The sequence below is a fragment of the Melospiza georgiana genome, chromosome 1 (assembly GCF_028018845.1).
Source record: "Melospiza georgiana isolate bMelGeo1 chromosome 1, bMelGeo1.pri, whole genome shotgun sequence".
In the NCBI taxonomy this organism is placed as follows: Eukaryota; Metazoa; Chordata; class Aves; order Passeriformes; family Passerellidae; genus Melospiza; species Melospiza georgiana.
The window spans coordinates 16,941,283-16,966,635 of record NC_080430.1 but is presented as its reverse complement, the minus strand read 5'-3'; the positions used below and the strand labels follow the sequence as shown (position 1 = coordinate 16,966,635).

General features: G+C 43.7%; 1 protein-coding gene across 1 annotated transcript; it reads left to right on the top strand.

The window, feature by feature from the left end:
• The first annotated feature begins 10,310 nt into the window (after nt 1-10,310).
• On the top strand, nt 10,311-25,047 carry LOC131091838 (mycocerosic acid synthase-like). Its single transcript, XM_058038145.1, has 6 exons — nt 10,311-10,425; nt 11,133-11,286; nt 12,263-12,423; nt 15,153-15,356; nt 15,460-15,641; nt 19,492-25,047. The coding sequence occupies exons 1-6, from the start codon at nt 10,311-10,313 to the stop codon at nt 25,045-25,047; spliced, it is 6,372 nt and encodes a 2,123-aa protein (XP_057894128.1).
• Nucleotides 25,048-25,353: the final 306 nt, after the last annotated feature.

Genomic DNA, 25,353 nt, shown 5'->3' with positions numbered 1-25,353 from the left:
ATACCAGAGTTTGTATTTAATAGATTTTATATTGGCAAATGTATTAATTCATGGAAATTCCCCGAAGGAGTAAACAGTTTTTGTCTGTAACAGTATCTTGCTGGAATTTTTCATGATACAATTTGTGACACTTGGTCCTTGTCTTTTCCCAGGACAAGGACACTTGCATTACCAAATTCTCAGGTGGCTTATTTCTGCCTTACTTCTGAAATGCCAGAACAGAGGGACATTTCCTAATGCATCCAGGCTGCCATTGGAAAGTATTTTGCCAATTGTGTGAGATACACTGGACACTGGAATAAAAAAAAATTGCTGTCATCAAGAAGACTTTTATCCCATTTCTTCCATCATAATGCAGCATCAGGCATGACTGTGACATTTATGAAGGAAATTTCACTAACTGAATTTTACAGTGCCCACCATAGCACCTGCCAAAGACAGAGAAGTTGTCTCCTATCCTATCCTATCCTATCCTATCCTATCCTATCCTATCCTATCCTATCCTATCCTATCCTATCCTATCCTATCCTATCCTATCCTATCCTATCCTATCCTTTCTATGCATTTCGATGAGGCAGGAGTACTCTGAGGGCTGTTTAGCTGCTGCTGTGTTTTTGCATGTGTGGCTGAAACGATAGGACTTTCACTGTGCTAGGCAGTGACAGCCTGTGGCTCTGAGCTTGCCTGACCACAGATGATGTGGGAAATGCAGTGCCTCAAAGCCCTGTGTCCAAAGGGAGCAGTTTCATTGTCAAACTGGGGGCTGCCAGTGGCAGATGTGTGCCCTCTGTGCCCTCACCAGACAGTGTGCCAGAAAGGATCACACTTTCCTTGGCCTTCAGGAAAATACCCACAAAGGAATGATGGGGGTGGCTGGGTGATGGGGCAGCAGAATGGGGGGTGAATTCCTGGTTTCCTTTAGGGTGGCTCTAGAATATAAGATTCCAAAGAAACCCCAGAAGTTCTTCTGGCATGAGGACCCAGAACTAGCTGTTGTTTATTGGTGTTGAGGATCTGCTTTTCCTTTGCTTTGGGAGCACACAGGGACACTGTGAAATTGCCACGTGCTGGGTGCAGGCAGGATGAGTGGCTCCTCTGCTGCATGATGAGATTGCATTAGTTTGATTTTTCATTTTTGTTTTTGGGAAGAGTGAAAGTGCCTAAGTGTTTTAACTCTCTCAGTGATACTGTGGATAGAAACTGTCTGTTTCAATAGAACATTATCAGGATGAACAGAATTTCAGCTTATCAGTGCAGGGTACCAGAAAGGCAAGGTATGCTGCCATATTTTATTACTTTAATTCTGAGGAATATTTATTTCCCACCTGACTCAAAGAAAATTTCCTGTTTCCACAGTGATTTCATAATCATGAAGTTTCCCAAGAAGACTGCATAATACCATGGAAGGTGATGATATGATGTAACATGACACTAGACACTACCAAAGAACCTAATCAATTTTTGAACTTGTACATGCTTATAAAGGGTCCACAACATTTTATTTTTTTTAATGCACATGAATGATTTCCCAACTTACTTCCATGACAACTGCAAATTGTTTGCCTCTTTGACCAGTTGTTTTTACTAGGGAGCATGTTATCTTTGTAGTCTGCTTTTATTTGCATATATGTATGCATACAGGTGTCAGAGATCTTCAGGAACTGTAGGCACAATATTTATGGAGAAAAACCACAGAGTAAAGCTACAGTGCCTCTCTTTTACTCCTGCTTTGATCAGGCAATGTCTACTTGAAATTTTTTAGTAGCTTTTATTTTAAACATTATTGTATTATCTTGAATATGTAAATCAGAGAATACTGATCATGAACTGAACTTCGATTTATTAGAGCTCAGAGATGCTGTTACAGGTTTGGGAGGATACCCATGCACAAAAAACTCACGACACATTCAGAATTGCAAATGAAATTAATTTTATTAGTCATGTTAGCAATTAATACATACCAACCCCTGGATTCTGGAAAAGCCACTGAGCAGCAGAAGGAGATGGAGTATGGCTTCTGAGAGGGAGGGCTAGGAAGGCCGTGCACTTTCAGGGCATCCCCTAGATGACAATGGCATGCATCATGTCATCCTCTCCCTTCCACCCTAGGACCACACTTTTTATCTCTTCCTCAGAAGTAGCCATTTTCAACATCATCTCACGTGAGGCCAGCACATGAGATGAGGTCATAACAGCTAATGATAACACTTCCATGCCAACAATGGCTTTATTGTGTATTATTCCCCTTTCACAGGATGAATTGCACCAGGTATCTGATATATAGTTTAATTTCTGAAGGTTAGGGTCCTACCAGATAACAATAAACAGTTCTTCTTCTATGTTATCTTGTCGACATGCACAATAGTGCACCAAATATGGCAGGCTTTAGAAACGTCTTTGGTCCCTGACACAATAAAGATATCTCAGGGGTTAATGTGAGTATCCTGTTATCTGAGGAGGGGATTACCTTTCAAATCTCTTCCCATTTCATTTACTGGAAGCAAATTTTATATTTCCTTGTCAGGAAATTTTCTGGCAAACACACAACTAAACATTGATCTTCTGCTCCACAGTATTTCTGTGCCAACAGGATATTAGAGAAGTTATCTCCACGTCAAGTTATTCCAGTCTCTTCTGGCATATGTTGATTTATTTTGGGTGTGCCTGTCAGGGTAATATCTTCTTTGGTTGCTCGTGCAGACATGGAAGTCTCCATGCCTGGCTCTATCTGTGCCTGTATATTTTTATTAATGTGTCCTTTTCATTTTGTGAGCCAGAATGTTTGCAGAGGTGTTGCTACCTTGGTAACTTGCTTTACATACAGTATAGCAGAACCTTCCAGGGAATTTCTGCTTTTCCTAGAATACTGACATGTCAGATGGAGACTTCACGTCCTTAGAGAAAGATCTTTCTGATCCCTGAGTTTTGATAGCCACAGTCAATATTACTTCTCAAAAATGAGCCAGAGTTCATCCTGATCCTACCTTGGTCTTTCCCTGGTACCTTCACTTTTCTTCACCCTTTATTTGTCCTTGCTAGTCACCCGGAATACGGTCCAGGGAAATCACTCCTGTTCTGTTAGCAATGCTCTCAGAGATTGCTAATTGTAAAACACAAATGTAACACCAGTGGCCTTCCTTTCTATTTACCTATCTTGGGTAAGAGTTATCCTCTAAGAGTGGTTTTCCTTCCTTCCTTTCCCAGGACATTCCTCAAACACTCTTTGTGTCCACTTGAAGTGGGAGTGCAGTGAACACCTGCATTGGTCAAACATCCAGCTCTCTTCACTGCTTTTTCCAAATGAGAGTTTGAGATCACTTGAAAAACCACTGGCAAGAGTATCAGTAAAAGCCAGATTTATTAATAAGAAACAGCACAATGAAGTTCATTGTTCAAGGCTCACCCTACTACTTACAAGACAGTGAAGACATACTGAGGAAAAAAAACCCAACAAAATACCATCAATCAAAAGAGAAGTGAAGTGAGAAATATGTGTATATCTATGTGCTTATGTGTGTGTGACAAAGGATAGAAAGGGCAAGGATAAAAAGAAATACAACCTAAAAGCTTAACAGCAATCAAACTTAACAGTTCTTAACTTATAACTTAACCTTAAAAATTTAGCAGGGAATAATGCTAAACAGCATTAAATGTAGCTTATAACTTAAATTTACTTGCAGACCTAACTTAGATATCTCAGGTACTTAAATATCTAAGAGAGCAGCATTTCTCCCAGATTTGCTATAGCATGTGTGTACGTGTGTATGCCCACAGACATAAAGGTCAGTGCAAGGTACCTGTGAAAAATCCCCCCTTTGGATGCTTTTGCACCTCCTCAGTGCATGAAGGGTTGAGCCTTGAGGAGTGGGGGTTTTGGTCCAGGATTCATTAAATCATTCAGTCATCCTCCAAGTACAGCAAAGCTCAGAGTTGGCAGGCTCTGAGAGGCCCCACTCAGATGGAGGCCACTGGTCACAGCCCACTGCTGCTCCAAGCCTCATTTTGGACCACTGTTTGTGGGGTTGCAAGAGTGGGGTTTTGTTCATAGCAGTGTTCCAGCCTGGCCACACTACAGGTCAGCAGACTTCCTCTGAAAGTGTGAGAACAGGGATATGGAGGCAAGGAAAATAGTTTCCAAGGCTGCTGAAAAGCAACAAACTCTTTCTACCTGACTAGGGAGGAGAGTTGGCATGGAACAGAACCTCAACAGGCAGGTAGGCAGGCCAGCTCTGTGGGGAATGTGTTTACAGCAGTATATTGCCATTTCCATCCCAAAGTCTCCCTGAACAGGTGTAATTACCTGCCTTTCTCACTTTTGTGATTGCCCTCAGAGATAGTTCTTGTCATGCAAGGGAGCATAACCCTGGTGGGGAGTGCCCTGCTGAGGGGCAAATGAGGTAATTCTCCCTTAGGGACACAGTGGGTCAAGTCTGTCTTGTGTTCTTCATGCAGTCACCTGGAGCAATATGATATCTGTCTGTGAATGGAATCTTCTCAGTGATTTTGGAGGTTCTAAGGGGTATTTTTGATTTTCCTTTGTTTTTTTTTTTTTGTTGCTGTTTTTTTAGATTATGCAGATAGGTATGCAGTTGGCAAAGATTAGATGGGGATCCTTTGTAGGTTAATTTTTTTATGAACTAAGTTGTAAAGAAGTACCACATAATTTGACTCTGAACTGTTTATACAGCTTTCATCATCAATCAGTAGTGGTTTATTGTGCTCAATATTTCAATATAATAAGGAAACATAAGTCCATATGTTATCAGGAGCTGTTTTATTTATGTCTTCCTTATAAAGCCTGTGTAATTAAGGTAATAGGCAGTTATAAGTTTAATATATTTTCCACTTTAACTGTATAAACACTAAATGTTATGAATGTTTGTATTTTACCTTCAAAAGAGAAACTGTATTTACATGGGGCACACCCAGATCACCAAGGCATCATAATGTGGTTTTTTAGTGGTTTTGGAACACAGCAGAGGCAGTCCTTGTCCTCAGTCCAGTTTCTGTCACACCCATAACTGCGCCTTTCTCCAGAAGCAGCCCCCCCTGCCCCCCCCAGCCTGGGAGGGAAAACAGCCATTGAACTTCTGACACTGTGGGAAGCCACAGGCTCATTTCTTTTATGCAGTGTACTATATAGAAAAATACTGATATCAGATGAGGTCTGAGCCATAAGAAGAAGATGTTTATAAGCAGTGCCAAAAGTCAGACTTGCAGAACTGCTGCATCTCTTGCCTGAGACCCCTTGCCCGCTCCCCTCAGGGTGACTGCTGAGCTGCACATACCAATGGGGGGCAGCAAGACTTTCCCCTTGGCTATTTCTCCCAAAGCTGTATGCAGCCTTTTACTTACCCCTCTTGCTTCTGTCCAGAAGTCCTAATGCTCTGTGGCAGATCTCTGTGCTGTGCTGGTCACTGTCAGGCTGTAGTAGACTTGTGACCATCTGGGGTTGGTCATTGCTGAGCAATGCTTGCAGAGTATCAAGTCTTTGTGTTTCTCACTCTCCTCTTCTGGGTCATTTGGGAGTGGGCATGAGGCAGGGAAGGGGCAGATCTGGGACATGTTGCTGGACCTTGTACTAACAAACCACGAGGGATGGGTTGAAGATGTGAAGTTTGGGGGCAGCCTTGGCTGTAGTAACCATGAGATGCTGGAACTCAGGATCCTGCATGGAGGAAGCAAAGCCTTAGGAAGGACTAGATTCCTAAACTATTGAAGAGCTAACTGTGGCCTCTTGAAAGACCTACTTAAAGGAAAGCCATGGGATAGGGCTTTAGAAGAGAAGGGCTACTACAAGTACAGCAGCATTAAAAGGAAGATTGTGGAGAATGTTGGCTTGCTGCTGAATTAGAAGGATGTTCTGGTAATGGAAGACACAGAGAGGGCAGAATTTCTGAAAGCCTTCTTTTCCTCAGACTTTACTGCTGGGAATGGCCCTCGGGAGTCCAAGAACTGGGAGGGGAGAGAAGGCTGGAGAAAGTAAGGCTTCCCCTTGGTCTTAGAGGGTGTTGAGATTCACTTATTAAAATTATTAGCAATGCCTCTGCCCAAATTAAGATGCTAACAAGACTGTGAGGTGAGGGTCTGTAGTGATGCAGGGTCCCCAGGCAGGTGCAAAGGAGAGCCCTTTATTCCAAGGGCTTTTTAAGCAGTTAGCCGGTCATCAGCTACATGGTTTTTAATCATATCAAACATAATTCAACTAACCACCATACACCACGATGTGAACATGCAATGGGTACATAACTTGTGTTTCTACTTGTATTCAGCTGTGTCACTTTCCCACAGTCCTTTTCTGCTTAGCCAAAGTAACACGCCTGAGCCGTGATTTTACAAGGCCTTCCCTTTGTAAGGTTTGACCTATACACAACATGAGACCATATGCTAAAGTCAGTAGTAAAGGGTTTTATTTGATAGTAAATGTGAGAGAGAAAGAGAAAGAAATAGAAAAGAGGGGTTAAGAAAGAGAGTGACAGAGACAGAATAAAGAAGATATCACTATCCATGATCCCAACAATGTTCCATTGATCTTCTCCAGCTGGTTGTCTTGGTGATGAAGGTGCCCCCAAAAAGCATATAATCCAATGGGTTAATATACCCTCAGGCTAGGTAGGAAAACCCAGCTGTCTCCCTGAGGGATGGGGTGGGAGAGGAGGGGAGGGTTTGCTATTGTCACTTACAGCAGTCTCTGGATTTGGTGCATCACCCTGGGGACCACTTTGGGGTGTCTTTGAGGGATTAAGGCACCCCCTCAGCTGCCTCTCACTTGAAGATCCTTTGGATGTGGCCTGTGGGGTTGGGGGTTCCACAGCTTGTGTAAGGGAGAATGGTTTGTTGCCTCTGACCAGAGATTACCCCCAAACCTCCTTTCCCCATGTTTCAGGGGGGAATCTGTGTAAAACTGGCTTCTGTGGGCTGTAATCTCCCCCACCCCAAACCCAGCCAGGGAAGAATCTCAGTGCTGCTGCAGGGTTTGACTTTTTTTCCTTGTTTACTTCTCCCCGGGTCTCAGATGAGTGATGAATGTGTTTCCCTTTGTCTAATCTCAGCACTGTTTTTCAGTCCATAGTTCCAGTCAGGCAGTTTTTAGGGAGGGGTGGGCTTCAATGGCTTCTTTGTATAGTTTTGCTATAATGAGGAAGACTTTATATTAATGTTTGAGGCATGAACGTTTTCACTCTCTGGCATCTACTCCATGACTCAGTGTAAAAAATGGTTCTTTTCCTGCTACCTTCTTCAGTTTATGGGGTGTCTCCGCCGTTGATTAATAAGGATAAGAAGAAGATAAGAGAAAAGATAGAAAGAGCTGAAGAAATAACATGAGTAATCATACAGAAATAGTATCCAATAGTTCAAAATGTAAATTCAATTGTAACCTTTAATGCATTTCTCATTAGTCAGTGCCCTTACCCCATGAAAAGGGCACTGACTAATGATTCCTAGGAATCAGTGGATTTTTTTATGGGTAGTGAGTGTGAGGGATATCACAATACTGTATCTCTTAGGTGTTGGTTCAACAGGTTTTGAAATAGTTATGGAATTTTACAGCAGACCTAATTTTTATATTCCATAGAGGGGTATCCTCAACAGATACATGTATTAGTGTGAGTCGATCAGCCGAGTTTCAAGAGGGGTCCCAGCTCTTGTAGTACAATTGATTAATTTTACACCCTGGAATAAATAGGAATGGATTTATTGAGGATGTGTGTTTTCTTCTTGACAGCACTCACATATAGTTAGAAGAGTTTTACAGGTAATATTCTTACTCAGCTGGATAATTCTATACGTTATGAAAATTAGCTTTTATGATACAAAATTAACATACAACACATTTTCATTCAAAAGGTTCTCATGCAAACATATTTTTACATAAAGACTATGCTCTGTTTTCCAGGAGACAGATTACACTGTTGTAATTTAATCTTGACACCAAATAGAAACTGTGGCTTTATTATCAGTGTCATTAAAAAATAAATAAATTCCCTTTCAAACTTAGTTGTATTATCCTAAGTAGATTTTTTTCCTTTGAATTTTAGTGAGCAAATTACCCTCATCACATTCTGCACCCACAACTGGAAAGCATGTGTATTGCAGAATGTGTTACAGTCACCACATGAATTACCAAAAATAGAAGTGGTGAGGAAAAGTTAAAATATTCTCTTAGGATATATGACAGGAAATTCAACAGCACATTGCCTTGAGGGCTGGTGGAAGTCTTTTCTGTACTTTATTTATGTTCTATTTGCAGTCCATGGCTTTCCCTCCTGGTTTAGGAAGGGGGATTCAATAATTTCTCATATAACATTTGCTTGTGTTTTGTTAAGATTCTTTAGTTCACTAATTAGTAACTCAGAAAAGTTTAGCCAAATCCTAAAAATTCTAAAGCCTTCTGAGGCAGAACCGGGAAAGTTTCTTTTCACAATGCTTCAAACAAATAGTTGGAGGTTTAAACGCTTGTTCATATTTATTGATATTAAGAGCAAATCAAATTAAATTGTTACTTTAAAGACACAGTATTTTAAATCATATTCCTAAAATCATAAAAAATTACTGGGCTATTTCATGATGATCAGAGGGTTGGAGCACCTCACCTATGAAGACAGACTCAGAGAGCTGGGATTATTCAGCCTGTAGAAAGAAAGCCCTGGGAAGATCATATAGCAGCCTGCCAGTACCTATAGGCCCCTATAAGAAAGATGGAGAGGGACTTTTTAGAAGGTCATGTGGTGATAGGATAAGGAAGAATGGCTTTAAACTGAAAGAGAATAGTATTAGGAAGAAATTCTTTACAGGTTGCCCAGAGAATTTGTTGATACTCCGGCCCTGGAAGTAAAAAAGGTCAAAGCTGTATGGGGTGTTGAGCAACCTATTCCAGTGTAATATGCCCTGCCCTTGGCAGGGGGCCTGAATGTAGGGCATCTTCAAGGTCCCTTACAATGCAAACAATCCTATGAATCTATGGTTTGTTAAAACATAACTTCAGTTTATTATTTGCTAACTGAAAGATGATGGAAAATACTCTTGTCCTTGATGACTTCAAGAAATTTACAACTACAAGGAAGTGGTTTTCAACTTTAGTCAGGTCACTGATTAATCACATTTGCATTTTCCCCATGACATAGGATGTGTATTTCAATAAGAAACCACACAGAATCCTACATAAATGAGTTCCACAGACTCAGCTTGTATCTTCACCCCACTGGGATGATACAAGGTAAGAGTTACACAGATCACAGGATAGCTCTAGAGATGCCAAAGATATGTTCTGTGTTGTGCTTGAAGGGTCCTTAATTTTCCATTATTTGCTATTTAAATGCTAACTTGGGAAAAATGCTTAAAAGTACCTTTGTGATATAAGTATTTAATTGGGATTTGTTAAGTATTTAATTGTAATTTGCTTTAGTTTAGCAGTCACCTTAAAATATGAAATCATACAATCATAAAATTCATAGACAATTTGGAAACAATGCAAAGGAAAAATGCTTGTGTCAATTTTGAATTTACATTATTAGTAAAAAAGAATTTACTCAGAAAAAGTCAGATTCTCATCTCCATATTTTTGCTAGGTGGCATTTTAACTTCTTCTGTTGTAGCTAATGGAACTAAGAAGTAAATTTTTCAAAGTAGGTATCTGAGCAGTTATTCCTAATTTCACCTTTCAAAGCAAACCCCCAAGAAATATTAATTCTGAGTGATGTGTGGGGCTGTGAAACAGCCTCATCTCTGCTTCACTACTGTCAGTCAGTGACTGAGAAAAGCTCTTTGGGACCTGCTGTGCTATCCCTGGCATGGAAAGCTCTCCCCACTGCCAAGAATCCCCCACAAAACCTTTCCAGAGGAGTCTTCTCCTCTTTGTGGGTGGAAGGAAGTCCAAGAGGATGGTAGGGATTAGAGCAGGGCTTCCTAGTGAGTTCTAATTGGGTCAATTGAATTGATTCTCTTCTGACAAGTTCCTTTCTCAGAATCAAGGAAAAAGAAATCATCTGTCAATTCTATCCTGGGGTATTTAATTTGACCCCAAAGAGAATTCTTGTCTTTGCCATCTAATTTGTTGAAAAGATTCACCATTTGTTAGCAGAGGTTAAACAGTAAAAAGGAAGTGTGTGTGCATGAGAGAGTTTGGGGAATTAAGTGGGGAATTCCCCCTGGAAGTAGAGACAAGAAGAAGAATGTAGTACAGTGTTCGTGTGGGCAGTGTTATTTGTCACTACAACCAGCAGTAGATCATTCCAGATTAAGTAAGTTTTGAACAAATTTGTGTGTTTGTCAGAAGTTAATGCTTTAACCTTATATTTATTCAATGGTAAATGCATAATTGCTGGACTGGACTGACAGTGCTTCTGTCTTGTGCAGCCCCGGAGATGGAGATCGAGACTGCAGATGAAGTTGCTATTGTAGGAATAGCATGCAACTTTCCTGGAGGTAACTTTGGGGTAAAAGCAAAGCAGGCTGTTTGAAATCAGAGACTTTTATTAATGTTGAAATGGAGGAAACCAACAGTTGTTGGTTTGCCCCTTAGTTGGATTGTTGCTTTGTTGCTTGTGGGATCTTTTTGAAAGGTGGTGCTGTGGTGGAAACGGATTAGTTTAAATTTGTCTGCTGACAGACAGACAGACAAAAGAAGCTGAAGTGCTGGCTGTGGGCAGGGCATTGAGGTGCACATGAAACTCATACAAATGAGCTGGATAGGTCTGGGATGATTTGAACTTTCTGTGTGTTTCACTGGGTGGGTGATTGTGTAGTGTTACAGAACTCTGCATCCATAGGAACAGGGCAGATGAAGGGCTGGACATTCTTATCAGCCATGCCTGTAATATGAACAGATTGGGTTTTCCTAAAAGAAAGCTTCTTGCTTTATTACAGTAGGTGGAGTAGGTGCACTGAGATGGCAGAGAGAAGGTGGTCAAGGATTTTATGGGGTTCCTTTGCTTTTAGACAAGCAGTGAAGGGATCAGTCATACTTTTTCATTTTCCTCTCACTAAAGAATGATCACTTCTTTCTGTGGCAAGCCTGCTTGAGCAGCCTAGATTTACAGGTGGGAGGTCCTTGTTGCTGATTGTGCATTTCTGAGTCTGCATGGGGAGTGGGAGCACATCATTTAATCTGTTTGAAAAACTTTGTACAACAGGAGATGGAATTGACAATTTCTGGAAGGTCCTGGTGGAAGGCAAAAACTGCACCGTAGAAATCCCCCCCGAGAGGTTTAATACCAAGGAGTGGTATGATGCAGATGGTAACAAGCCAGGAAAAATATGTACAACACGAGCTGCTCTTCTGGATGAGTGAGTCTGTTACCCTGCTGCACCACTGACTTTTGTAGTACTTAGACTATGGGCACAGCTGCTCAGGGGCTGTGATAGGGGGAAGAATAGCAAATTACAGTAAGGTCAAGATAAGTGTCTTTTATTTGAATTCCACATTCACCTAAAATCCTCAGGGTGTAGTGCTTCATTCAAAGGAGAAGTTGACATGCACAGAAGAAATCTTATTGTCTCCTGAAATTTATACTTGGCAGGGTTGAACCATAGGATCCAGAATTACTTTAATGCTTAGTCCCGTGTTAGATATTGAATCCTGCTCTGAAATCAAGAAATTATAAAAGGCAATATAAATCTGATCTTGGGATCCAAGATTAAAGTTGGGCTTGGTCTTTTGTAAGCATGGGCCTGTTTTGAAGATGCTTTTAAATATAAATTCACACAAAGTATTTATGAATGTATTTTTAGAGAAGCATGGGTATCTGTTGAAAACAGACCTGAGCTGATCCTCTACTTTTTGGTTTTAAATTTAGAGCATTGGTCTGTATTTGCTGAAAATAATCTGAAAAAAACCCAAAAAAAACAAACCTAGAAAACCAGGTTTTGTGGGGGATTCTTTGCAGGGAGGAGAGATTCTCATTTTGTTTATAACTTGTTGATGCTCTGACCACATTACTGCAGAGGGAGTCTCATTCTGCACATTTCATAGTTTGAGGAGTCCAGTTGGTAGCAGTGCAATAACCACGAGAATAGAAATGGGTAGGAGTGGGCTCTTAACTCTGAAATGCAGAAGCATTGATAAAATGAAGCCTCTTTGGCTTATAAACATTTTCTTCTGAATTTCATAAATGGGAACTGTGGCCAAAACCCCAGTTACTGCTCAGCTTTTCATGAAGTTGCAAAAGATGTTTACTGTGGGTCTAGAAGTAAATGGATGTTAAAATGGATGTTATATTTTATTATATATCTGTCATATTTTATTCTGGTCGGTGTATTTCAGATTTAATTCATTTGACAACCACCTGTTTGGGATTAATAATATGGAAGCAGAACGCATGGATCCACAACAGAAATTACTGATGGAGTGCACATACAAAGCCCTGGAGGATGCAGGAATCCCTGTGGAATCTATCAGTGGCACCAAAACAGGTGTTTTTATTGGTAAGATGAAAATTTCATGTCAAAGAAAGTGTATTTGAAGCTCACAAAGATTGGAGCAATCCTTCATAACCTTTCAATATGTTATCTAGCACTGGATCTAGACTGGAGATCTAAAGCTACTGTGCTATGGCACTAGTGGTTACTTTTGGTAAGAATTACCAGGCTACTCTAGAAGTTCATGGTACAATTCCTGTATCTCTTTTTGGTGCTCTTCTTCCTATGTTCAGGCACTGAAGGGAAGCAGGAAACTGCATCTGCAGCCCAAGCCTTCTTAGAAAAGATACTCCCAAGCCAGGCTGTGATGTTCCACCCTTAAGGGGGAGGGAACACCCAAGATGAGTAATTTCTTTCTCTGCAGGAGATGTTTTCTTAGTACATTACACACTTGGCATGGAAATTGGAATGTTGGTCCCTGACTTGCTACATCAGCGCATGGCAGTGGGTTGGGGATAATGGTGTAGGATGGAAGAAAAGGGGGAAAGGAGGAGATGAGTTAAAGAAAGGGAGAGAGAAAGAGAAGAGAGAATGAAAGAGAGAAAAAGAAAAAGAGATTGCCGGTCCTTGTTCCAATGGTGGTCTGGCAAATGACATGTCCAGGGTCTTGGAGGACCCCCCAGATTTGTTGGGGGTACCTTTTTATAGATATGTTTCCCTGCCCTGAAGATGGGTTGCTCTCTTTCTATACAAATTATCATGTCCAGTTCCTTCTTTCAGACCTTTTTGTAGGTCTTGGTTCTTGGGTGGTCTTCATCCTCCCCAGACTCACCTTGGGTCAATATTTCATTCCTGCTTCTGTCCTGGTGCTGCTCATTGTTTGTTGATGGGGGTAGAGTGGTAGGAAAGTGCCCAGCAGAAAAGGACCTGGTGGTGCTGGTGGTCAGCAGCTGAACATGAGCCAGTGTGTGCCCAGGTGGCCAAGAAGGCCAGTGGCATCCTGGCATGCATCAGCAATAGTGCCACCACAGGAGCAGGGCAGTGATTCTTCCAACTGTGTATGGCACTGGTGAGGCCACATGGTTGAGTTCTGTGTCCACTTCTGGGCCCCTCAATTCAGGAAGGAGATTGAGGTGCTGGAGTAAGTCCAGAGAAAGGCATCAGAGCTGGGGAAGGGTGTGGAGCACAAGTCCTGTGAGGAACAGCTGAGGGAGCTGGTGGTGTATAGCCTGAGAAGAGGAGGCTCAGGGGTGATTTTATTGCTGTCTACAAATGCTTGAAAGGAGGGTGTAGTGATATGGGGATCAACCTCTTTCACAGGCAGCTGGAGACAGGATGAGAGGATATGGCCTCAGGCTGTGCCAGGAAAGGTTTAGAGTGGACATTATGGAGAAATTCTTCACAGAAAGGGGTGATTTGATACAGGAATCAGCTGCCCAGGGAGGTAGTGGAGTCACTGTCCCTGGAAGTGTTTGAGAAAAGACTGGATGTGTCTTTTAGTACCATGGTCTTTTCGGCATGGGGGTGTTTCACCATGCAGCGGACTTGATTTCAGTGGTCTTTTCCAACCTAGTTGATTCTGTGATTGTGTCTCTGTGGAGCAGAATAAGGATGTTTATCCCAGAGAAGTGCTGCCCTACCTCCTCATGGTCCCATCTCATTTTGGTTTTTTTAACAATTCTTGCTTATTGCTGACCAGTTCTTGGATATTGCCTTGGTTGGCTCCCTGGCTATCCGGCAATCGGTGTTTGACACGTACACATTAGCTCCTTATCTTCTGGGCTTCTACACAGGCCTACACTTTCCCCCCAATATGCAGTTTTCCAGTATAATTTTGGTTGAGGTGTTCTAGGGATTACTATCCTTTTAAAGTAGAAGAAATCCTCCTGTGGACATTAGAATGGTACCAGGGTGCACTTGTCACACTGCCTTTGTTACTCCCAAAAAGTTAAAGACAAGATGATACCAGATGCTGTTGAAAGATATTTAAAGGACAATAGCAGAGTATTAGCACATTATTGCTGGTGTAATCTGTGTCTCTTTAAAAAGGAGTTTTCTGGGGGAGTTTGCTTGATGCACCTAGAGGGGAAATGTTTTAGATTATTTTAGTCAGAGAGATGCTCTTCTTCCATTGAGGGCACTATTCCTTCCTCTCTGAATAGAGCTACTGCGCTCTCCACATGTGCTTATGGACTTGGGGATCCACCATATTTCAAACGTTGCATTCTCAGAAAGAGGACACAACTGGTCTCACAGGCCCTGCTCTTCTTTACTATTTTTTATTGGCTGCAAGTGTGAAAAAAAAGATAAATACAAAGTATTGGATGTAGTTTGTGCTGTGACCTTTAACTTGGTACATGTGAGGAAATGAAGCTAATGTCTTGTACATTTATGTCTGAACTACCGTCTTTGTAACTTGTTGATAAATCTTGTCATAGCTAAGCTAAAACAATCTGAGTCACAAAAGTCACACAGCTGTCTAAGCAGACTCCAGAGATCTTTAACTCCATGATAGAGTGAGCTGAGCCATCAGAAAGGGCATTTCCTGGGCAGGTAGGAATTTCCTGTCATTTCTTGGAGAGGTAGGAATTTCCAGTGTTAGGTATGGTGTGTAGGTTGGGTCCAGGGGAAATTGCGGTGACTTCTCCCTTTGACTTGTGTTGGAGCAAAGCTTCATGACAGGAGCCCTGATGCCATATGGTTTCATCTTAACACTTAACGATACCACCAGGTTTTGAGCTGTACATGCCTATTGTTGTCTTGGGTTAACTTGACATGTATCTGATGTTTTCCAGGTCTCATGAATCGAGACTATGAAATCATGGCCAGCAGAGCTATGAGTGAAATAAATCATTATGATGGTACTGGAACAGCAATGAGCATTGCTGCCAACAGGGTCTCTTTCACATTTAATCTGACTGGACCATCTCTGACTGTCGACACTGCGTGTTCGTCTTTTCTTTTTGCTCTGCACTATGCCTTGCGAGCCATGAAATCAGGTAATGGGACTGAAGAGGTGCTGGACAACAAAATCAGAATTCCTACCATTTCTGTCTATCACCAGGGCCATCTCAACATGAATATGTTTCTGTTTGACTCCAGGAGACTGTGAGGCAGCAATCTGTGGTGGGGTGAACTGCATCATTCACCCCCGCACCTTTGTATCTCTCACTAAATCCAAAATGATCTCTCCAGATGGCATAAGCAAACCCTTCTCCAAAAATGCAGATGGCTATGGAAGGGGAGAAGGCTGTGGTGTTGTTTTCCTCAAACCATTGAAAAAGGTAAGATTGCTTGTGAAGCAGCCTGAATTAAGACTGGTTGCTTGTCTGAATTTTGTGTCTTCAGCTCTAATAATGACTATTCCAGAGAAGTTTTTCCAATCTAAGTTTAAGAATAATGAACCATTTATTTTGAATTTATCAACTTTCCCTAACGTAGGGAAAGGAACTCACATTTAAAAGTTAGCATAATATTCAGGTTGTTCTTGTCTTTGTTGTGTTGTTTTGTTCTCTCCTCTACAGAAAAAGCATGTGATTAGCATAGAATCACTCAGGTTGGAAGGGGCCACAGTGAATTTTCTGGTCCAAACTCCTTGCTCAAGCTGGGTCGTCTTAGATCAAGTTGTGCAGTATTGTGTCCTGATGATTCTTGACACATTCTGTCTCCAGCGAGGGAGAATCCAATCCCTCTCTGAGCAACCTGTTCTTTTGCTTGGTCACTTGAACAGTGAAAATTTTCTTCCTCATTTTCAGGTGGAACTTCCTGTGCTTCAGTTTCAGCCCATTGCCTCTTGTCCTGTTATTTGGCACCACCAAGGGCCTGGTTCCACCTTCTTGACACCTCTTAAGATACTTACAGACACTGATGAGGCCCCTTCCCAGTCCTCTCTTCTCAAGGCTGAACAGGCCCAGCTCCCTCAGCCTTTCCTCATAAGAGAGGTGCTCCAGCTCCTTCATCATCTTCATAGCTCTCTGCACCCACTCCATTAGCTCCATGTCTTTCTTGTACTGAGGAACCCAGAACTGGACACAGCATTCCTGTTTTGGGCTCACCAGGGCTGAGTAGAGGGGCAGGATCACCTCCCTCAACTGTTGGCAATGCTTTTTCTAATACAGCTGAGGATCCCATTGGCCTCCTTGGACCCCCACTGCTGGCTCATGGACAACTTGTTGTCCTCCAGGACCCCTAGGTCCTTCTCCACAGTGCTGCTTTCCAGCAGGTTGACCCCCAACCTGTCCTGGTGGAGGGGGTTATTCCTCCCCTGGTACAGGACCCTGCACTTGCCCTTGTTGAATTTCAGACGGTTCTTCTCTGTCCATCTCTCCAACATGTTGAGGTCCCTCTGAAGGGTTGCCCAGCCCTCTGGGGTATCAGCCACTCCTGCCAGCTTTGTGTTGATAGTGAACTTGCTGAGGAGGCTCTGCCTCTTCATCCAAGCCTTGATGAATAAACTAAGCAATATGGGCCCAGGGGATACCACTAGTGACAGGTCTCCAACTGGACCCTGTGCCACTGCTTATCACCCTCTGGGACCTGCCATTCAGTCTGTTCTCAATCCATGTCTCTGTCCACTCATGCAGTCCACACTTCCTGAGGACACTGTGAGAGACAAAAGCCTCAATAAAGTTGATAAAGTTGAAGTAGACAATACCCACTGCTCTCCCCTCATTCATCCAAGTGGTGGTTTCATCATAGAAATCAATCAGGTTGATCAAACATGATTTACCTCCAAGGAATCCATGACCACTCCTGATCACCTTATCTTCCTTGTGGACAGAGATGGCCTCCAGAATGAGGTGGTCCATCACTTTTCCAGGAATTGAGGAGAGGCTGACTGATTGATAGTTCATTGGTCCTTCTTCTTGCCATTTTTGAAGATTGAAGTCCCTCTTGCCAATTTTGAAGATTGGTTCTCCCAGTCCTCAGGCATGTCTTATGATTGCCTTTCAAAGATGATTGTGAGCAGCCTTGCCATGTTGTCCTCCTGCTCTCTCAGACCTCATGGATGCATCCTGTCAGAGCCCCTGGACTTGTGGATGTCAAGTTCATTTAGGGGTTCTCTGACCCATTCCTACTTGGGCAAGGGAAAGTCTTCCTTTCAGCATTCCTTTAATCTGATCTCCTGGGTCAGAAATTCCTGAGGGCTGGTCTTGTCAGTAAAGATAGGTGCAAAGAAGGCATTCAATAACACAGCCTTCTCTGCGTCCCCTGTTACCAGGCTCCTCCCTCCATTTGCTAATGGATCCAGGAGTCCTTTAGTGTTAAAATTAATCCTTAATTTTCCTTTTGTTGTGATGGATTTGAAAAAGGCCTTTTTGTTAGCCTGAAAATTTTTGGCCAGATTTCATTCCAGATGTGCCTTGGCCTTTCTAGTCTCATTTCTGCTTACTCTGACAACCTCTCTGCATTCACTCTGAGTGGCCTGATCCTGCTTCCATCTCCTACATGTTTCTGGCTTACATCTGAGTAATGATAGGACTTCTTTATTCATCCACAGAGGTTTGTTGCCCGCTTTACCTGCTTTCTCTCTTATTGGGATGCACTATCTTTGAACCTGTAGGAAGTGAGCCTAGAATGTCGACCAACTCTCTTGGACCACTCTTCCCTTCAGGGTCTTCTCCCATGGAATTCTTCCAAGATCCCTAAAGATGTTAAAGTTAGCTCTCCTGGAGTGCTGGAGTTTGAAATCTGTCTCTCTGTCCTGCTACCTCTTCCTTCAATACTGAACTCTACAGTCTCGTGGTCTCTGCAGCCAAGGCTGCCCCAAGTGCTCCATGCCCAGCAAGGCCTTCCCTGTTTGTTAGTCTAAGGTCAGGCAGCCCAGCATTCCTTGTGGGATCCTTCACTACCTGGGACAGAAATTGTCATCAATGCTTTCCAGGAACCTCCTGCACTGCTTGTGCTTTTCTTCTCCAGAAGATGTCAGGGCAGTCAAAGCCCCCCAAGAACCAGGGCCTGTGACTGTGGGGCTGCTTCCAGCTGCCTGCAGAAGGCCTCATCCACTCTCTCCTTCTGATCGGGTGGCCTGTGGTGAACACCCACAATGGTGTCACCCTTCCTAGCCCGCCCTTTTATCCTCACCAGGGCACAGCTCGGCACACTCCAAGCGTTGCTTCACATCGAGTGCAACTCCACCACTGCCCTTTCCTGGTCTGTCTCTCCTAAACAGCCGGTGGCCCTTCATGACAACACTGCAGTCACTCTCACCATGTCCATAACCGCAATGGGATCAAAGCCCAATGGCTGCACACAGATCTCTTGTTCCTCCTGTTTGTTCACCATACTCTGTGCATGGGGGTACAGCACTTTATAGAAGTATTTTATGGTGACAATATTCCAGTGGGTGTGTGAACGGATGTCCCATAGCCCTGTCTAGTGGTTGTGTCTTTGACTGTAGATGCTTGATCAACGTAATCCCTCGTAAGCCTTCTTTTGGTACTAAGGTGTTTCTCTGATATTTCCCTGTTGACTTCTATTATCTCAGGAGCCCCTTGCTTGTTTCTGTAAGATTGCTGGTGTGCTCCAGTGTGGCTGGTACATCTCAGAGTCACCTCCAGAGGGGCCTCAGAAGTACCCTCTAACTTTTTCATACTATTACCCAGTTTGTTAGGGACAAACCTGATATTACTGCCCTCCCCCACCATAACTAGTTTAAAGCTCTCCAAGGAGTCTTGCTTGTTCCCATGCAAAGACTCTCCTTTGCTACTCAGAGAGGTGAGCCCCATCTGATGCCAGCATGCCTGGCTCTGCAAAGGCCATATCATTGCCAAAACCCCCAAAATCTTGGTGATGACACCAGCTGCAGAGACATGTCTTAGTAGACTCAGTCTGTCTGTTTCTTTCTATATGGATCCTTTCAACTATTGTTGTTTTCAGTATTTTTTGTTCAATATTGCTTCTTTGAACTGGAAGTATGGAGGAGAAAATAACATATGCCTCAGATTTCCTTAGCAAATATCCCAAACCCAAAATCTTTCTTGATCTCTCTCAGACTATGTGCTGCCATGTTACCTCACCCCCTACATGGAGGATAAGGCATGGGCTTGCACCAGGCTTGTAAGGTTCATGGTAACACCTTTAACCACAGACTACTAGTATTATTAAAGAAAACTACACTTTTTCATGGAACAGGCTAAGGAAGACTACAGCAAAATCTGGGGTGTGATAAACATCAGTGCAGTCAATCAGAATGGCAGGTCCATAACTCCAATCACGAGACCGTCTCAAATAGAGCAAGAGAAGTTACTGCGCAGCATTTATGGAAGTCGTGTTGATCCCTCAGTTGTGCAGTACATTGAAGCCCATGGCACAGGAACTGCTGCTGGAGATCCTACAGAAGCTGAAAGCCTTGGTAATGTCATTAGCAAAAAGAGGTCTTCCCGAGTTTCCATTCTGAAAATCGGTTCAGTGAAAGGAAATATTGGACACACTGAATCAGCTGCTGGAGCAGCTGGGTTAATCAAAGTGCTCCTGATGATGCATCATGGGAAGATTGTTCCATCCTTGCATTACTCAAAGGAGATGAGCAGCATCGATACGGAGAAATTAAACCTTGCTGTTGCCACTGCTGTAGAGCCCTGGGAAGAATCCAGTGAGTATGGAAGAGTAGCTGGCGTCAACTGCTTTGGATTTGGAGGAACCAATGCTCATGTTGTAGTCAGGCAGGTGAAGCAGCCAGAGCCTCTTCCTGCCTTTAAGAAGCCCCTGGAATTAGTTCTGCTGTCAGCAGCATCCCCTAAGTCCCTTCAGATGACAATGGCCGACACAGCTGAGCAGCTGAGCGCAAGGAACTCCGTAACTCTCCCAAGCCTGGCCTATACCTCTGCCTGCAGAAGAAGCCACGCCAGCTACAGGTACCGAAAAGCATTTGTCACAAATTCCCTCCAACACTTGCAGCAAGAGCTGAGGTTGGCAGCGAGCACGGAACCTGCCATATCCAAAGCGGAACCACAGCTGGTGTTTGTGTTCTGCGGCAACGGTGTCACGCTGAAGGAGTTCAGTGAGGCACTGCTGAGCTCAGAGCCGGTGTTCAGAGACAAGTGTAAGGAAATAGAAGACCTTTTTCAGCAGCATGCTGCCATCAGCCTCCTGCCAGCAAGAAATCATAGTCCAAAGGACTTGTTGAATCCAGAGCTTTGTCAGCCCTTGCTGTTTGCCCTGCAGGTTGCTGTAGCTTCCCTCCTGAAGCACTGGGGTATCAAGCCTGTTGCTGTTGTTGGCCACTCGGTGGGGGAAGTAGCTGCTGCACACGTGGCTGGGTACCTGTCCCTGGCAGATGCTGTCAAAGTGATTTATCACCGGAGCAGGCTGCAGGCAAAGACTCCCAGCGGCAGAATGCTGGTGGTTGGAAACATCCCCGTTGAAGAGATTGCTGAACGCCTGCATGCCTACTCAGAAAAGGTGTGCATTGCTGCTTTCAACAGCCCCATTTCCTGCACCTTGTCTGGGAGCGTAGAGGCTGTGGAAGCTGTCCAGAGGGAGTTAGCTGAAGCTTTCAGACAGCGAAACATCTTTCTTCATGTTTTAAATGTTCCAGCTGCGTACCACAGCCCCAGCATGGACATGATACTCGGGGAGCTGGAGGAGCAGATAGAGCCTTTGGAAAAGCAGAAGGGGGAAATGGAAGTGATTTCAACACTGACTGGCATGGCTGCATCTGAAAATGACTTTTCTCAGGGCAAATTCTGGGCGCAGCATACTCGTGAGCCTGTTGCTTTCACACGAGCCATCCAAACTGCAGCCAGAGGCAGGGAAAATGTGGTGTTTGTGGAAATAAGTCCTCACCGAGCACTGCAGCGAAGCATAAAAGAAACGCTAGGGAAAGGCACAAAGGTCTTGTCCTCTTTGCAAACAGATGCAGAATATCAGACGCTCTTCACCCTGGTAGGAAATCTGTTTGAACTGGGATTTAATCCCAACTGGCAGCACTTTTATAATGGGTATCAAAGTGTTCCTGTGGCCATTCCACGATATCAATTTGATCGCCAAAAACTCATGAACCTGGATATCACTCAACATGTAAGCCGAAGCGGTGTCAGCGCCAGTCATTCTTTGATTTACGGCATAAACAGTGACAACTTGGAGTTTGGCTGCCTGGTGTCCCAGGAAACAACACCGTACTTATATGAGCACAAGAACAATGGGGTGGCCTTAGTCCCTGGTGCTTTCTATGTGGAGCTTGGTCTGGCCTCTGTGATGAGCAGCTCAGAACCCAAAGTGCCTCTGAGCACTTGCCAGCTGAGTGTCAGTTTTTCTGCACCGTGTGTTCTTACACAGAATTCTCAAGTGCTGAGTATCAAGCTGAGTCCACAAAAAGCCATGACAACCTTTGAGGTTCTCTCTTCCTCCAACACAGTTTATGCTGCTGGCCAAGTGGCCAAGGGCCTTGAAGGTGTGGTGGAAGAAAGCAGCATCTCCTTGCAAGCCATCTATCAAAGATGCAAGTCAGTGATTAGCAGAGAGGAGCTTTATGAAGCACTGTCTCAGGTTGGCTTTCAGTATGGCTCCATATTCAGGCAGCTCAGTGATGTGCATTATTGCCAGGAGCTAAAGGAAGCTATAGCAAGCATAAAGGTGAATGAGGAGACCGCCAGAGACATGTACAGCTACTGTATCCACCCAGTGCTGCTCGACTGCTTTCTGCAGATGACCGCTGTCCTGACCTCAAGGACGCTCCACTCCAGAGCAGTCTTTCCTTCAGGGATAGGCAGCCTGGTGGTGCTCCGCCCGCTGCAGGAGGAAATGATGATATACATGAGAATGAGCAAATCCACTGGGAACTGCCTTGAGGTCTGTGGGTGCTTTGTGGACAAACACGGCTCTGTTTTGGCCGAGCTCAAGCGCGTTGCCATCACTTTCATGAGGGAATCGTCTTCCAGAGACAATGAGTTTCTGTTTCAAAACAAATGGAAAGAAGTCTCCCTTTCACAGGGAATTGGACATCTGGGGTTTAAGCCCAGTGTCCTTGTGTTTGCAGACAAATTTGGGATAGCTGAGCAGCTCAAAAAACACTTGCATCCTGCTTCGACATATGTTATGTATGAAGGCTGGGATTGCCTCGTGGAAGGCGATGCACAGAACAAAATGAGAGCAGAGGTTAAGGACTATGATGAAATTCTCTTCCTCTGGGGAATCCAAAAGTTGAATGAAGATTCCTCGAGGAAAGCAGTAGATCAGTTGGCAAAGTGCTGCGAAGCCTATCGCCAGGTAGTGGTGGCCCTAAGAGAGAAGAGGTCTCGCTGCTCCGTCAGAGTGATCACCTACAGAACAACAGAGAGATATGTGGACCACATTAACTGTGGGTTTGCATTGTATGGCATGACCAGAGCCTGTATTGTTGAATTTCCAGAAATCACATTTCAGTTGATTGACCTCAGCTCCTCCACTTCCCTGGACATCTCAGTGTTAGCAGATGTTCTTATCAAGTACAAAGGTGGGGACTATCCAGAAGTCTGCATCAGCCAGGGAAGAATTTATGTGTCCGAAATCAGACGCACACCTTTTATGGATGCAGATTACATCCAACCCGTAAGATCACTCCAGAAATCACAATCATTCACTTTGTACACTTCTGATCCATACACAGCAAAAGACTTGTCTGGGGAATTATCCAGTGGCACTGCAACTCAGCTGGACAAACAGAGTGTTGAAATTCAAGTGGATAAAATTTGTTTGCACTCAGAAGATTATTTTCCCATTAGTGTTTCTAGCTGTAACTTTGGTAATACCCTGTATTGGAACTCCCAGGCTGGGGACAAACACAGGCTTCTAGCTCTTGATTTCAGTGGCACAGTCACTGCAACAGGCAGTGATGTGAAAAAAGTGAAAGTGGGAGATCACGTGGTTTCATGTTATCCCACTGCTGCATCATCCAGAGTTCAGATTCCAGGAACAGTTTGTTTCCATGCAAGGAAATTCCCATTCCTCCAGAATGTCCCTTGTGTGTCATACTTCATCATTGCATGGGAAATCTTCACTCAGAGGTTACCCAAAGGAAAACATGGCAGAACATTGGGTATTATTACTACAGAGCCATCCTCAGTTCTGTGCCATGTTCTTTCTGCAGCAGCAGAAGAGATGGGTTGGAGAACAGTCCTTGCAAAGCCCACTCCTAACATGTTGCAGTATATCAACCTGTGCAGTGCCCTTGTTATTCTTCCTCCAGTCAACAGACTGTCTCAGGAGGACCTGGCCCACATGTCCTTTCTTAAAGATGTGGTGATTGTGTGTGGCAGGCAACAGTCAGAATGCATCCAGAATGTCAGTGAAATTGGTCATGAAAACGTCAGCTTTCATATCCTTGCTGTTGCCCGCCTTTTCCAGAAAGCAGCTCTAAAGGAAGTGCAGAAGACCATACATGCCTGGATCAGTTCCATGGATATGAAACGGTTTAGAAATCTTTCAGGTTCTGTTTTTCAGCAGACTGAGAACTTTGAAGGGCTAAATTCTGTGATGTCCTATTTCACCTGCACTTCTGTCCCCCTTGCTGTCCTGAGAAGGCAGAAGGACATCAGTGTGCTTTCAGATATCCCATTGTACGAGCCCCAGAAGCAGCTGTTCAAGCAGAATGCTGTTTATGTAGTAGTTGGGGGGCTCACTGGACTTGGTTTTGAAACAGTGAAATTCATAGCTGAGAATGGGGGAGGGTGTATTGCAATTCTGTCCAGGAGAATTCCCAGCAGTGAGAAGCAAGAAGAGTTAAGGGCTTTGCAGCAGCAGTACAAAGGGAGCAAAGTAGTGTCTGTGCAGTGTGATGTGACTTTGAGCAGCGATGTTGAGAAAGCTTTCCAGTCCATTGCCACCACCTTTGTGGGGAGTCCCATCAAAGGGGTGTTCCAAAGTGCTGTTGCTATACACGACGGCCACCTTGAAGTGTTGAAGCTGGCTGACTTCCACAAAGTGCTGAGCCCAAAAGTAGCAGGGACCCTAAATCTTCACTGGGCTACCAGAGACCAGGAGCTTGACTACTTTGTGTGCTACTCCTCTGTTGCTTCCTTTCTGGGCAATGCCACCCAGACAAACTATGCAGCTGCAAACTCTTTCCTGGATCTCTTCTGCCTCTACAGAAGGAACTGTGGGCTCTCAGGCCAGGCCATTAACTGGGGTGCTTTGAACCTCGGCATTCTGCTCAACCAAGACCTCATTCAGAGCATTCTGGAATCCAAGGGCGTAGACATTCTGCAAGTGCATGAAATTCATGACTATCTCAGGAAGACCTTACTTATAAACAACCCGCAGCAATCTGTTGCCAAATTGAACTTTCACACTTTGTATCATCATGTTTTTCATCAGATTATTTCCCTCAAAAGTCGCTTTGTAACACTTATGTCAGAAGATTACATTAACAAGATGGAAACATCTGAGGAAGCTGAAGTCCCCGAGACTGCCTTTCTCAAATCTGAGGACTACATCACCTCACTGATGAGTGACCTCACAGGAGTGAATGCAGATGAACTAACCATGAATACGCCACTTTCGTCTTTGGGCATGGACTCGATGTTAGCCATGACAATTCAGAACCGTGTCTTTCGGGAGAGAAAGGTGGACATACCCGTTGTGAAACTGCTTGATCCTCACACAACTCTGTCAAGTTTAGTGGCGGTGTTTGAAGAAGCAAGCGATGCAGATGGAACAGCTGGAAAGAAGAATGCTGTGATTGAAAGTGCAGAAAGTGGGAGCTGGCTATAGGAATCTCCCCAGTCAGGAATTGTGTAACTTTGACAATACTCAGGCCCTTTGCAGCATATCAGAATGTGTCATTGCAGAACGTCTGGTGATGCTGAATCTGGACTGACTCAGAAAAACCCACCCCAGGTTCTTCTGCCATTATTCTGCTAGCTGTATTAATTTCAGTCAGTTGTTTGGCTTGTTAATGTTTGCACCTCTACATTATGAATATACATTTAAAGCAGCCTAAGATTATTTTGGCAATGTTGTATTCTTTATATAGCTTTCTTTTTTTTTATGTTATGAAAACGAATCACTTATCAAGTA

Bases quoted from the DNA above. Each gene is read 5' to 3' on its own strand.
- LOC131091838 (XM_058038145.1), top strand. From the start codon at position 10,311: ATGCATAATTGCTGGACTGGACTGACAGTGCTTCTGTCTTGTGCAGCC. The intron at 10,426-11,132 runs GTAACTTTGGGG...TTTGTACAACAG, and splicing joins AGCATGCAACTTTCCTGGAG to GAGATGGAATTGACAATTTC. The intron at 15,357-15,459 runs GTAATGGGACTG...GTTTGACTCCAG, and splicing joins CTTGCGAGCCATGAAATCAG to GAGACTGTGAGGCAGCAATC.